At 39.6% G+C, this 11925-nt stretch overlaps 1 protein-coding gene across 1 annotated transcript; it reads right to left on the bottom strand.

The window, feature by feature from the left end:
• Positions 1-868: 868 nt before the first annotated feature.
• On the bottom strand, positions 869-11703 carry isl1b (ISL LIM homeobox 1b). The gene is made up of 5 exons (XM_060908609.1): positions 11685-11703; positions 7208-7451; positions 3300-3559; positions 2361-2644; positions 869-1057 (listed from the first exon to the last, which is right to left on the bottom strand). The coding sequence occupies exons 1-5, from the start codon at positions 11701-11703 to the stop codon at positions 869-871; spliced, it is 996 nt and encodes a 331-aa protein (XP_060764592.1).
• Positions 11704-11925: the final 222 nt, after the last annotated feature.

Genomic DNA, 11925 nt, shown 5'->3' with positions numbered 1-11925 from the left:
CAGAAGGTGTTGATTCATTTCCAGTAGATCCTGCTGTAACTCAAATCACAGGGTTATATTAATGCACTAATACGTTCTTGTTTCTGTTAATGTACAAACATGGTGTGTAGGTTACACAAGGAGACGACGTGGGAAAGTGGGTTTTGCTTTCACCTTTACTTCAAACAAATCCACTGCTAATATGAATAATTTCTATACAAAGTCTGATTAGCGCAGGTCCACAACAAGTCCCGTATCTCTGCAGCTTTATCTGTGTTTAGACAGAGCTGATCAAATAGTACGGAGAAACTGAAGGACAGTGTGGAAAAAAAAAACACAAAAAAACCCAAGAGGAATGTGTGAGGTAGGGGTATAAATTAAAGCAAATCCAACAAATATATAACAGAGGAAGAATGTTATTAGACAGGATCATTCATAATTATTATAATACTATTTATTACAATCATGGTTTGGTGGGTGGGGTTTAGAACTCGCCATAAACACAACCAGCAATTGTTGAATATTTGACAAAGTGATAAAATAAATAACATTGACAATAAATAGTGATGTCTTCATAACAGAAGAGAATAAACAAAACTAGTGAGTATATGAAAGACAGTTCTTTTTACAGAAAGAACAAAAAGGTTGGGAGAAAGAAGAGAGAAATAACTTTCCATTTTTAGTCAAAATGAATAACAAGCTGCGCCATGAACGTACACAATAACGCTATCGATTTTAGCACAATATCACTTTCTGTAGAATAAAACCCTCATAGCTTGGTCTAATATAAAATCCTGAATATCACAACAAACAGCACTAATACACATTTCCATCCTTCTTGTGCACTTAACTCAACTCTGCTGTAGTGTTCACTACTTAGCAGTCAACATTAGGACTGATCTCGCTGGTTGAGTGTCACTGGTCCCTGATCGGGTGTGTGGTTGCTGTCTGAATGCAAGAGACATGTCAGGAGCTTACAAGATGTCTGGAGACTCTGCAGGTCCAGTGGGTGCATCAGTGTGTCCAAGTCCAGGATCTCAGGAGTGACAGCCATCAGAGGCTCATCCGTAATATCAATCTGTGAATATAATTCAATAATAAAGCTGATAATGCAATTTAATAATAACAGCATCTTCATCATCTGTTTATTACAAATGTCACTCCTGAGAATGCAAGACTTCCCAAATGTATCGTCAATAAGGATTAACTCACAGGGCTTTTGAATTCTCAATTCTGATTGACCAGTAGGTGTTGAATTTTAACAGCAGTTCTGAAAAAGACAGGCTGAGGATGGAACATTGGGCACTTGAATATAGTTTGCTCCCAAAAGATTTACAATGGAGCCTGGGAATATAGAGTCCTGGGAACGTAGGACTCTGGGCATGGAGGACCCTGGGAATAGAGAGTTTTAGGAATGCAGGACTCTGGGATTATAGAGTCCTGGGAATGTAGGACCCTGGGAATATAGAGTCCTGGGAATGTAGGACCCTGGGAATATAGAGTTTTAGGAATGTAGGGCCCTGGGAATATAGAGTTTTAGAAATGTAGGGCCCTGGGAATATAGAGTCCTGGGAATGTAGGACCCTGGGAATATAGAGCTTTAGGAATGTAGGGCCTTGGGAATATAAAGTTTTAGAAATGTAGGGCCCTGGGAATATAGAATTTTAGGAATGTAGGACTCTGGGAATATAGAGTTTTAGGAATGTACGGTAAGACCCTGGGAATATAGAGTTTTAGGAATGTAGGACCCTGGGAATATAGACTTTTAGGAATGTAGGACCCTGGGAATATAGAGTTTTAGGAATGTAGGACCCTGGGAATATAGAGTCCTAGGAGTATAAAGCCTTGGGATTATAAAGTGCTGGGAATGTAGGACCTTGATAATATAGAGTCCTGGGAATGTAGAACCCAATAATATAGTTTTAGGAATGTAGGATCCTAGAAATATAGAGTCCTGGGAATATAAAATCCTGGCAATGTAGGACCCTGATATTATAAGGCTTTAGGAACAAAAAACTCTGGGAATATAGGTTCCTGGCAGTATAAATCCTTTGGAATATTGAGTCCTGCCAAGGTAGGACCCTGATAATATAGAGTTTTGGGAATGTAGGATTCTGGGAATATAAAGCCTTAGGATTATAGTCCTGGGGATGTAGAACCTTAGGAATATAGAGTCTTGGGAATATAAAGCTTTGAGAATATATACAGTCTTGAGAATGTAGGACCCTGAGAATGTAGGATCCCAGGAATATGGAGTCCTGGAAACAAAGGGAACATGTCACAGCTGACTATTCATGATTCTCAAAAACTGTGCACTACTCCAGAAGTTATATTAAATCAGTAAGAAATGAAAAGTCAGTGCACATCCTACACTGGCCTACCTGTTCTCTACTCTCATGCAGCATCTGTCTCTCCAGCATGCTCTTCTTCTTGTCTTTGCATCGTTTGTTCTGGAACCAGACACGGATGACACGCGAGCTCAAGCCCGTCAGCTCCATCAGCTGCTCCTTCACCGTAGCGTCTGGTCGCGGGTTAGCATTGTAGCATGTGCGCAGGACATGGAGCTGAGACTGGCTGAGTGCTGTCCTCACACGTGCAGTCTTCTCAGGCTTGATGGGTGCAACTGGCCAACCAGAGTCACCTTCTCTGCCTGACTGGGAAGTGACTGCATGCAGGCAGAAAATACACAGCGCTAAATGTAGACTACATCCATAGAGTTGGCTGTAAATATGTTAATTTTAAAATTGAAAGCAATAAATTAAAACATGACAAAATGTTTTCAACGGTCAAAAAATCTGGAAAAAATACCAAGTTGTTTAAAATGTTTAAGTGGCAGAAGAAGATATCTGTGCAATCGCTAATACATTTATTTATTTGTTTATTTATTCATTATTTATCTTTGGAAAGTGCGTGATCCTGGTCAGGGTTGCGTTGGGTCGGGTGCCGATCCTGGGAACGCTAAGTACGAGGCGCATAACGTTTACAAAACTAGGAAACATGAGGAAACTGAAGAATCCAATGGAAAATGCAAAACTCCACAAAACTCCTTTATAATTTCATGACTATTTAAACTGAAAATTCTTTGACACTCTTTTGCGAGTCCTAATATCCTGACGTTACTAACATTAGCTAGAGCTAGCTTGCTAGCTAATTGCTAATTAAGTCCATGTAGACACGAATTTTTTTTTTAATCTGAAGCTTGACTTTCAGGTCAAGAATGAACCTGTGCACATATGATTTTTGTTCAGAATCATGATAACACCGGGGATGTTGCTGTGCTTGTTTCTAAACGCTCCTTTCCAACTGGTTTGAATGCTTACCTGCTCCTTTATCACATCGACCCAGGTCTGTGACATGTTCTGAGTCAGGTGTAAGTGTTACAAGTCTATGATTGGAGTTTTCATGAGTAGTGCATTGCAGGAAGCCGTCTCGGATGGTGAACTCATCTCCGGGCAGCAGCTGCCGATCGCAATGTTCACACCGGAAACAGTGCACGTGATAGACTTTAACTCCTGCACGCATGACGTAATCGCAACTGCTGAAGGACTTCAGACATTTTGCACATTTGGTGGTGTATAATCTGAAAAACAAGTTTAAAAATAATTCGTAATTAATGAAAGGACATCACAAACAGGACGTCATGTATTGTCCATTCAAAGTACAAATTACGCAAAAAGGGCAGATGGTAGAACTTTAGTTTTTTATTTTTATTTCTGAATGATACGGTTACAGCTTTTCTGATTAGCATGTTTGGGATTTAGCAGAAATAGGACTTGTTACAGGAAAAAAAAAATAAGAATCACGAAATGTACCTGCCTATGTCTTTAAAGTGTGCTTATCTAATTGTTTGCCCTAAATAATTCTAATTATTCTATCCACATTCACTGGATATAAGCAATTGCGTGCTCTGACTGGCTACTCTACTACTAGGATATCAGCTCATATACCGTGAGTAGAGAAAAACAAAATGGCGGAGCGTGTTGCTGAACCAACCAAGGATGAAATAAAAACTCTACTCAAAAACCAAACCCCCCAAAATACAAAAAAAAACCCCAACAAAATATGGAATAAAAGTATTTGATGGTAAGAACGTACATTTTTTTATTTTTCAAGAATTATGATTATCACATTTTCCACAGGGCGGCACGGTGGTGTAGTGGTTAGCACTGTCACCTCACAGCAAGAAGGTCCGGGTTTGAGCCCCGTGGCCGGCGAGGGCCTTTCTGTGCGGAGTTTGCATGTTCTCCCCGTGTCCGCGTGGGTTTCCTCCGGGTGCTCCGGTTTCCCCCACAGTCCAAAGACATGCAGGTTAGGTTAACTGGTGACTCTAAATTGACCGTAGGTGTGAATGTGAGTGTGAATGGTTGTCTGTGTCTATGTGTCAGCCCTGTGATGACCTGGTGACTTGTCCAGGGTGTACCCCGCCTTTCGCCCGTAGTCAGCTGGGATAGGCTCCAGCTTGCCTGCGACCCTGTAGAACAGGATAAAGCGGCTAGAGATAATGAGATGAGATGAGACATTTTCCACAAATTGCTCCTGTCATTTCGCCGGTTTGTTTGCATTCTAAGCGGAAATGATTTTGTCGGACGTTTTGTATAAAGTTTTTATTTATCGAATTTGCAAAAAATAAAAATAAAAATGCTCCGTTTTTCAAAATGTGAATGTGGATAGAATAAAACAGTTATTCCTCTCAATCTTGTCATACATGGCTTATAGATAACTCGGTGCTACCCGCGTCATCAGCTATCAACTCATGTACGACTCGATTTTGTGGAATAACTGTTAATTATTTTTTTTTGCGGTCCAAATCCCGTGCTCTGATTGGCTGGCAAGCGGGTCTGTATCCGATGTTACGGACCCTGGTTACGGACCTCTGGCGACTCGCTCGTTCACAACAACAACAAACATAGTAGCATTTTTTGTCAACATTTATCTTTTTTTATAAGATTTATTTATAACATTATCAAAAATCTTAAACATTTTTGCCAGCATTTCTCAGGGGAATAGCATTAATTTTACAGCATGGATAGCAATAACGACAGTGTTCACAGCAAAAGCGAGTTTTACTACCCTGAGGAAGAAGAAATAAAAGAAAACATTTCAGGAGAAAGCTAAAAACCTGTAACTGGCTAACGCCAAGCAAAAACATGGCTGAATCCAGAATGACTCAATTTTGTATAAATAGGGGACTACATAGGCGGCAAAATGTAGTTTTTTTCCTGCTATGGAAGTGCACTTGTATACCAAGGAGGAAGCCATTTGCATTACAGCCGTGAATGAGGATTCAAAATGGCGGCTCGGCTCGGTTTTCCCTTTCGGGCGCTCTCGTTTTCTGTTAGAATTTGGTAAAGAAAAAAATAAATATATTATTTACCAGCTTAAGGTCGGTCTGTATGGTGAAATACCGTGACCTTGGCCTTGAATACTGATCTCGGTCACGGTATTTCACGATACGGACCTCCCAGCTGGTAAATAACATATATATATATTTTGTTGTTGATAGACATTTAGTCTCCCACCTACCACTACTATGTATCACTGCAAGTGGCGACAAAGCACAGAAACATTCTCATGTGGCCGTTTGCATTATCCATAATGCAGTCCAAGCACAGGTCAGGTGTATTTAACCCTCACAAATGACAGTGAGTCTGTTTACAAATGCAACATGATTGTATAATTAAAGCAAATGGAAAGCTATCTGTGTTATCTGTTACATATACAATAGCTGGAGGTCATGTGTTAAGAGTCTTTGTGTCCTCCACTAGGGTTGTTGATTTATTTACTGCATGAACTATTAATATACTCGACATCTGAATTCAATAAATAGCTAAATGGCAATTATTCATGTGTAGTGTAGTTGCTAGTTATTAAATATGATATTCTCTTTTAAAGGAACTGATGGGAATTCACAGTGAGTCAACAATAAAGGTCGCATCTTTTGACTGTCAATTGGCTCTTATATACATTATGACCACTGAGAGGTGAAGAAGTGAATAACATTGATTATCTCATCACAGTGGCACGTGTCACGGGGTGGGATATTTTAGGCAGCATAAAAGAGAACAGTCAGTTCTTGAAGTTGATGTGTTGGAAGCAGGAAAAATGGGCAAGCGTAAGGATCTGAGCGACTTTGACAAGGGCCAAAGTGTGATGGCTAGATGACTGGGTCTGAACATCTCCAAAATGGCATTTCTTGTGCGGTGTTCCCGGTATGCAGTGGTTAGTACTGAACAAAAGTGGTCCAAGGATCCAAAGGACAACCAGTGAACCGGCGAAAGGGTCATGGGTGTCGAAGGCTCATTGATCGCATGGGGCACGAAGGCTAGCCCATATGGGACAATCCCAAACCTAAGAAGAGCTATTATAGCACAACCTGCTGAAAATGTTAATGCTGGCTAAAGCAGAAAGGTGTCAGGATTAACTTTTACAGCAGTTTGTGCTACAGTAGCTCGTCTATGGGATTGGACCATATGGGCTAGCTTTCGTGCTCCATGTGAATCAGTGAGGCTTTGACACCCATGACCCTGTCGCTGGTTCACCAGTTGTCCTTTAGGTCCTTGGATCACTTTTGTTAGGTACTAACCATTGCATCCCAGGAACACCCAACAAGATGTGCCATTTTGGAGAGGCTCAGACCCAGTCATCTCGCCATTACACTTTGGCCTGTCTGAAAGTAGCTCAGATCCTTACACTTGCCCATTTTTCCTGCTTCCAACACATCAACTTCAAGAACTGACTGTTCTCTTTCATGCTACCTAAAATATCCCACCCCTTAACACATGCCACTGTAATGAGATAATCAATGTTATTCACTTCTTCACCTCTCAGTGGTCATGTTATGGCTGATCGGTGTAAACCAGATAAAGTTTGTAATATCATAACCAGTGATTGTTAATTTTTTTCTAACTGGCTAAAATTATTTTCATGAACTCTATCTCTACCTTCTAATGAACAAAATACGGTTACTTTGAATTGCATTGTATAAAATATATTGACAATCATTAAATCAGCAAGGAAGCAGGTATTTGGTAAGTGTAATAAGAAAGCATGCATTCGTGTTATTTTTATGGTATAATTACACCGCAAGTGTGACGAGATTGCCTTTAATGCGAGTCAGCTCTCAGTGTTCACCTTAAAGAACTGAATCAGAGTCAACTCATTCATGAACAACACATCCTGCGTCAGCGTACCGCTTCCTGTAAAATAATAATGAAAATTGATGAAAAACCTGATATAATCATCTTTACACAGGGTCTTTCCATCTTTAATGAAGCAGGTGTGAGACTCGTCCAGGTTTTGCTGACACTCCACACACTTCAGACATGCTACGTGCCAACGCAGGTCAGGAAACACACTCAACACGAAGCGATCACGGATCTGAAGCCCACAACCAACGCAGGATGATGGGAGGCCTTTTTCTGCTGTGGAGAATAGAGAACGTAGAAGCTTGTGATGTTTTTTAATATACAACCCTGATTCCAAAAAGGTTGGGACAAAGTACAAATTGTAAATAAAAACGGAATACAATGATGTGGAAGTTTCGAAATTCCATATTTTATTCAGAATAGAACATAGATGACATATCAAATGTTTAAACTGAGAAAATGTATCATTTAAAGAGAAAAATTAGGTGATTTTAAATTTCATGACAACAACACATCTCAAAAAAGTTGGGACAAGGCCATGTTTACCACTGTGAGACATCCCCTTTTCTCTTTACAACAGTCTGTAAACGTCTGGGGACTGAGGAGACAAGTTGCTCAAGTTTAGGGATAGGAATGTTAACCCATTCTTGTCTAATGTAGGATTCTAGTTGCTCAACTGTCTTAGGTCTTTTTTGTCGTATCTTCCATTTTATGATGCGCCAAATGTTTTCTATGGGTGAAAGATCTGGACTGCAGGCTGGCCAGTTCAGTACCCGGACCCTTCTTCTATGCAGCCATGATGCTGTAATTGATGCAGTATGTAGTTTGGCATTGTCATGTTGGAAAATGCAAGGTCTTCCCTGAAAGAGACGTCGTCTGGATGGGAGCATATGTTGCTCTAGAACCTGGATATACCTTTCAGCATTGATGGTGTCTTTCCAGATGTGTAAGCTACCCATGCCACACGCACTAATGCAACCCCATACCATCAGAGATGCAGGCTTCTGAACTGAGCACTGATAACAACTTGGGTCGTCCTTCTCCTCTTTAGTCCGAATGACACGGCGTCCCTGATTTCCATAAAGAACTTCAAATTTTTATTCGTCTGACCACAGAACAGTTTTCCACTTTGCCACAGTCCATTTTAAATGAGCCTTGGCCCAGAGAAGACGTCTGCGCTTCTGGATCATGTTTAGATACGGCTTCTTCTTTGAACTATAGAGTTTTAGCTGGCAACGGCGGATGGCACGGTGAATTGTGTTCACAGATAATGTTCTCTGGAAATATTCCTGAGCCCATTTTGTGATTTCCAATACAGAAGCATGCCTGTATGTGATGCAGTGCCGTCTAAGGGCCCGAAGATCACGGGCACCCACTATGGTTTTCTGGCCTTGACCCTTACGCACAGATTCTTCCAGATTCTCTGAATCTTTTGATGATATTATGCACTGTAGATGATGATATGTTCAAACTCTTTGCAATTTTACACTGTCGAACTCCTTTCTGATATTGCTCCACTATTTGTGGGCGCAGAATTAGGGGGATTGGTGATCCTCTTCCCATCTTTACTTCTGAGAGACACTGCCACTCCAAGATGCTCTTTTTATACCCAGTCATGTTAATGCCCTATTGCCAATTGACCTAATGAGTTGCAATTTGGTCCTCCAGCTGTTCCTTTTTTGTACCTTTAACTTTTCCAGTCTCTTATTGCCCCGTCCCAACTTTTTTGAGATGTGTTGCTGTCGTGAAATTTCAAATGAGCCAATATTTGGCATGAAATTTCAAAAATGTCTCACTTTCGACATTTGATATGTTGTCTATGTTCTATTGTGAATACAATATCAGTTTTTGAGATTTGTAAATTATTGCATTCCATTTTTATTTACAATTTGTACTTTGTCCCAACTTTTTTGGAATCGGGATTGTACATATTCACACCTTAGTGCTATTAAATTCTTGAATCTGATTGGACAGAAGGTAGAAGGTGTTCATGTATTTTCTATATCAGCAGCTCTTATAATAGTTCTGGATGTAGAAAAATCACAGGTTTGTATTAAAGGAGAACTGAAGTCATTTTTAAACTTGATTTATTTCTTAATTAACGTGTTATTCAGTTATGTATTCGGTTTTAGTAACCTTATATCATGACTCGTATTGGCAACTAATTGCAATTAAATATTATACTTATCGGCCTATTCGTTTTTTAGCCGTGTTGAATTTAGTTCGTTTGGTCCACGGCAGGCGTCGCTTATCCGCGCGATCTTCACGAGACTTGTGCGAGACTTCGAAACGTGAAGTGTCAGCCAGGTGTCAGTACCACCATTTTGAAAACTGTTTTCCAAGCGAAATATTACACAAAAACGTGTTTAAATGACGATTACTGCCTACTTTTTTCAAACGTTCCTGATTGCTATCAAAACAAACAAAACTTCCGGCTTGATTACATCAGCATTTGAAAGAGGGCGCACACATCTTTTGACAACGTTGGCAGATGTTGGTCACTTTGATTTCCGCTGTACGTTTTACTTCCGTCCTACGACGTCTCACATAGGTCTCAACGAATCTCGTTTACGGCCATTGCTTTAACATATGGACTGATATATTACATAGCATATTTCAAACACCCATAACTTACTATAGCAGTGACACAATAGCGATCAAATATGCATTCTGGTATTTAATAAAATGAGATAAATAGAATTTTGATAATAAAACATTTGCCTTCAGTTCTCCTTTAATGTGCTCATACTAATGCATTATAGTTTCTCTAGCAACAAATAATACACAGGGACTTGTACAGGCGACACTCTGACAAGTCCGACTTGTGCCCTAATTTTAAGGACTCGTGACTTGACTTGGACTTGAGCACTGATGACTCGGACTTGGACTCAGACTCGTGCATTAACTGCATTCGAACTCTTAAATTGGAGACAAGGACTCAGATTTTTCCTTTATTTTTTTTATAACATGCCATAATAATTTGCCATAAGATATTTATATCTACATTAATTTTTATACTAATTTCATGCAAGAGAATACACAGTCACCTGTTCATACGTCATGTTCAGGAACAAACTAAGGTTAATGGCGCTAAAATACCTGGAGAGAACGCCTCTAGGATTGTCCGCTTTGCTTATACAGACTTCTCGTGCAGTGGGAAAAAATGGTTATGTTTTTGAAATGCACACAAGTGCATTTATTACAATAAAGCATATTAACATGTTATATTTTTGAGATGGATGCTTCACATTAGTGCCACCAGCCTTTTCCTAAATATTCCTGATAGAAGACGTCTTTTTTTGTGAATTTGTTGTAGGCTATAGTATGGGACATACATCTTGACACTACTCAAAGCTGTCAATGTGTTTTAGAGAGTGTGTGTGACAGCTGTGTCATTTGTGTCGGACTCGATTCGGATCAATAGTGGTCTCAACTCGGACTTGACTCAAAATTTTCCTTAATGTCTCGGACTTGAACTCTGGGGACTCGAGACTGGACTTGGACTTGAGGTTTAGTGACTTGACTACAACACTGAGTAACTAATCCAATTTTGATGAAAAGTGGATGAAAGAAAACATCTTACTCAACAGAGAACAATGCGTAATCATGAATATGGAGAAGGTTTCTGTCAAGAGACGTTAATTTAACATTTTTGGAAGGAGTATCCAGTGTCAGCGCTTTGTACCAGGAGAGTCTTCGCATGGAGGACTTTGCGGTTTCTTGGTAACATGACAAGATGTATTTTTGTCTCATTAACTTCAGCGGAGAGAAAAAAATTGAGTCTGGTGAAGGAACAACGAGTTAAACCAGGAACGAACTTGTTTCCTGGATGTTCCATGACATTGAACGTAACTGTAAACAGATAAAAATGACAATTAAAGAATTGCTCCAGGATACAAAAACTACCACTACGGTCGTAATGGCTTAACATTGATGATTTTCCTATGACCACATGCCCCGAGTGTTTTATTCCTTATATATAGTATGGGTGTTCTTTAAAACATTGCATTAAATAGAGTATACTTTAAAAGTAATACGTGTATCACAGACATCAGTAAATAATAATAATAATAATAATAATAATAATAATAATATTGATTTTCAGGCACAAATTGTTTTCGGTTCTAAAAATGCAGACAATTTTTTAATCATAGAAATCAAAATCAAACAATAAAACTGGTAGATGATATTTCATCCATGTCAGCCATATTTTGGTGTAATTGGCTTAATGATTCAAATTAGCAGCACTTTCTGCATGTTAAATGATTTCGTAATGATGATGACTTACATTTTTGCGGCTCTTCCATTGTTCGAGTAAATGTTAGAGTATTTCTTCCGACTGCAAATCACCTCTGAGCATCGTCACGACTGCACTTTAGTCCTATCCCCTTTTCAGCGACGGCCGCTTGGCCACTACACCGAGCCCCTCTGAGTCCCGCTTGCTTTTCTATTGACGTGATGCCGAATCATTCTGCCTCTGAGGAGACTGATTGGCTGGGACACAGCTGTTCAAATGTAATCCACGCTCATTCAGAGTTTCTTTTTCTTCTCAAATCTAACAGGTGCAGTCTTCGACCATGTCGCACCTCCCACCTTTTATTTGAGCTGTTCAGGTGAGAAGAGCTTTGAAGTTTCTTAAAGCAGCAGTATGTCTGATGATAAACCAGAGGATTTCAATTAAACCAGTAGATTTCAATTATTTCTTCGCTACACTAACCATATATCAGCACATCACTAAAGAAAGTAATTATGGGCACCGAGCATGCCTTGGCTGAACTGAAATATGGTCTACATTTCATTT

The sequence above is a fragment of the Neoarius graeffei genome, chromosome 25 (assembly GCF_027579695.1).
Source record: "Neoarius graeffei isolate fNeoGra1 chromosome 25, fNeoGra1.pri, whole genome shotgun sequence".
NCBI classification, from domain to species: domain Eukaryota; kingdom Metazoa; phylum Chordata; class Actinopteri; order Siluriformes; family Ariidae; genus Neoarius; species Neoarius graeffei.
This window is presented reverse-complemented; position numbering and strand designations above follow the sequence as displayed.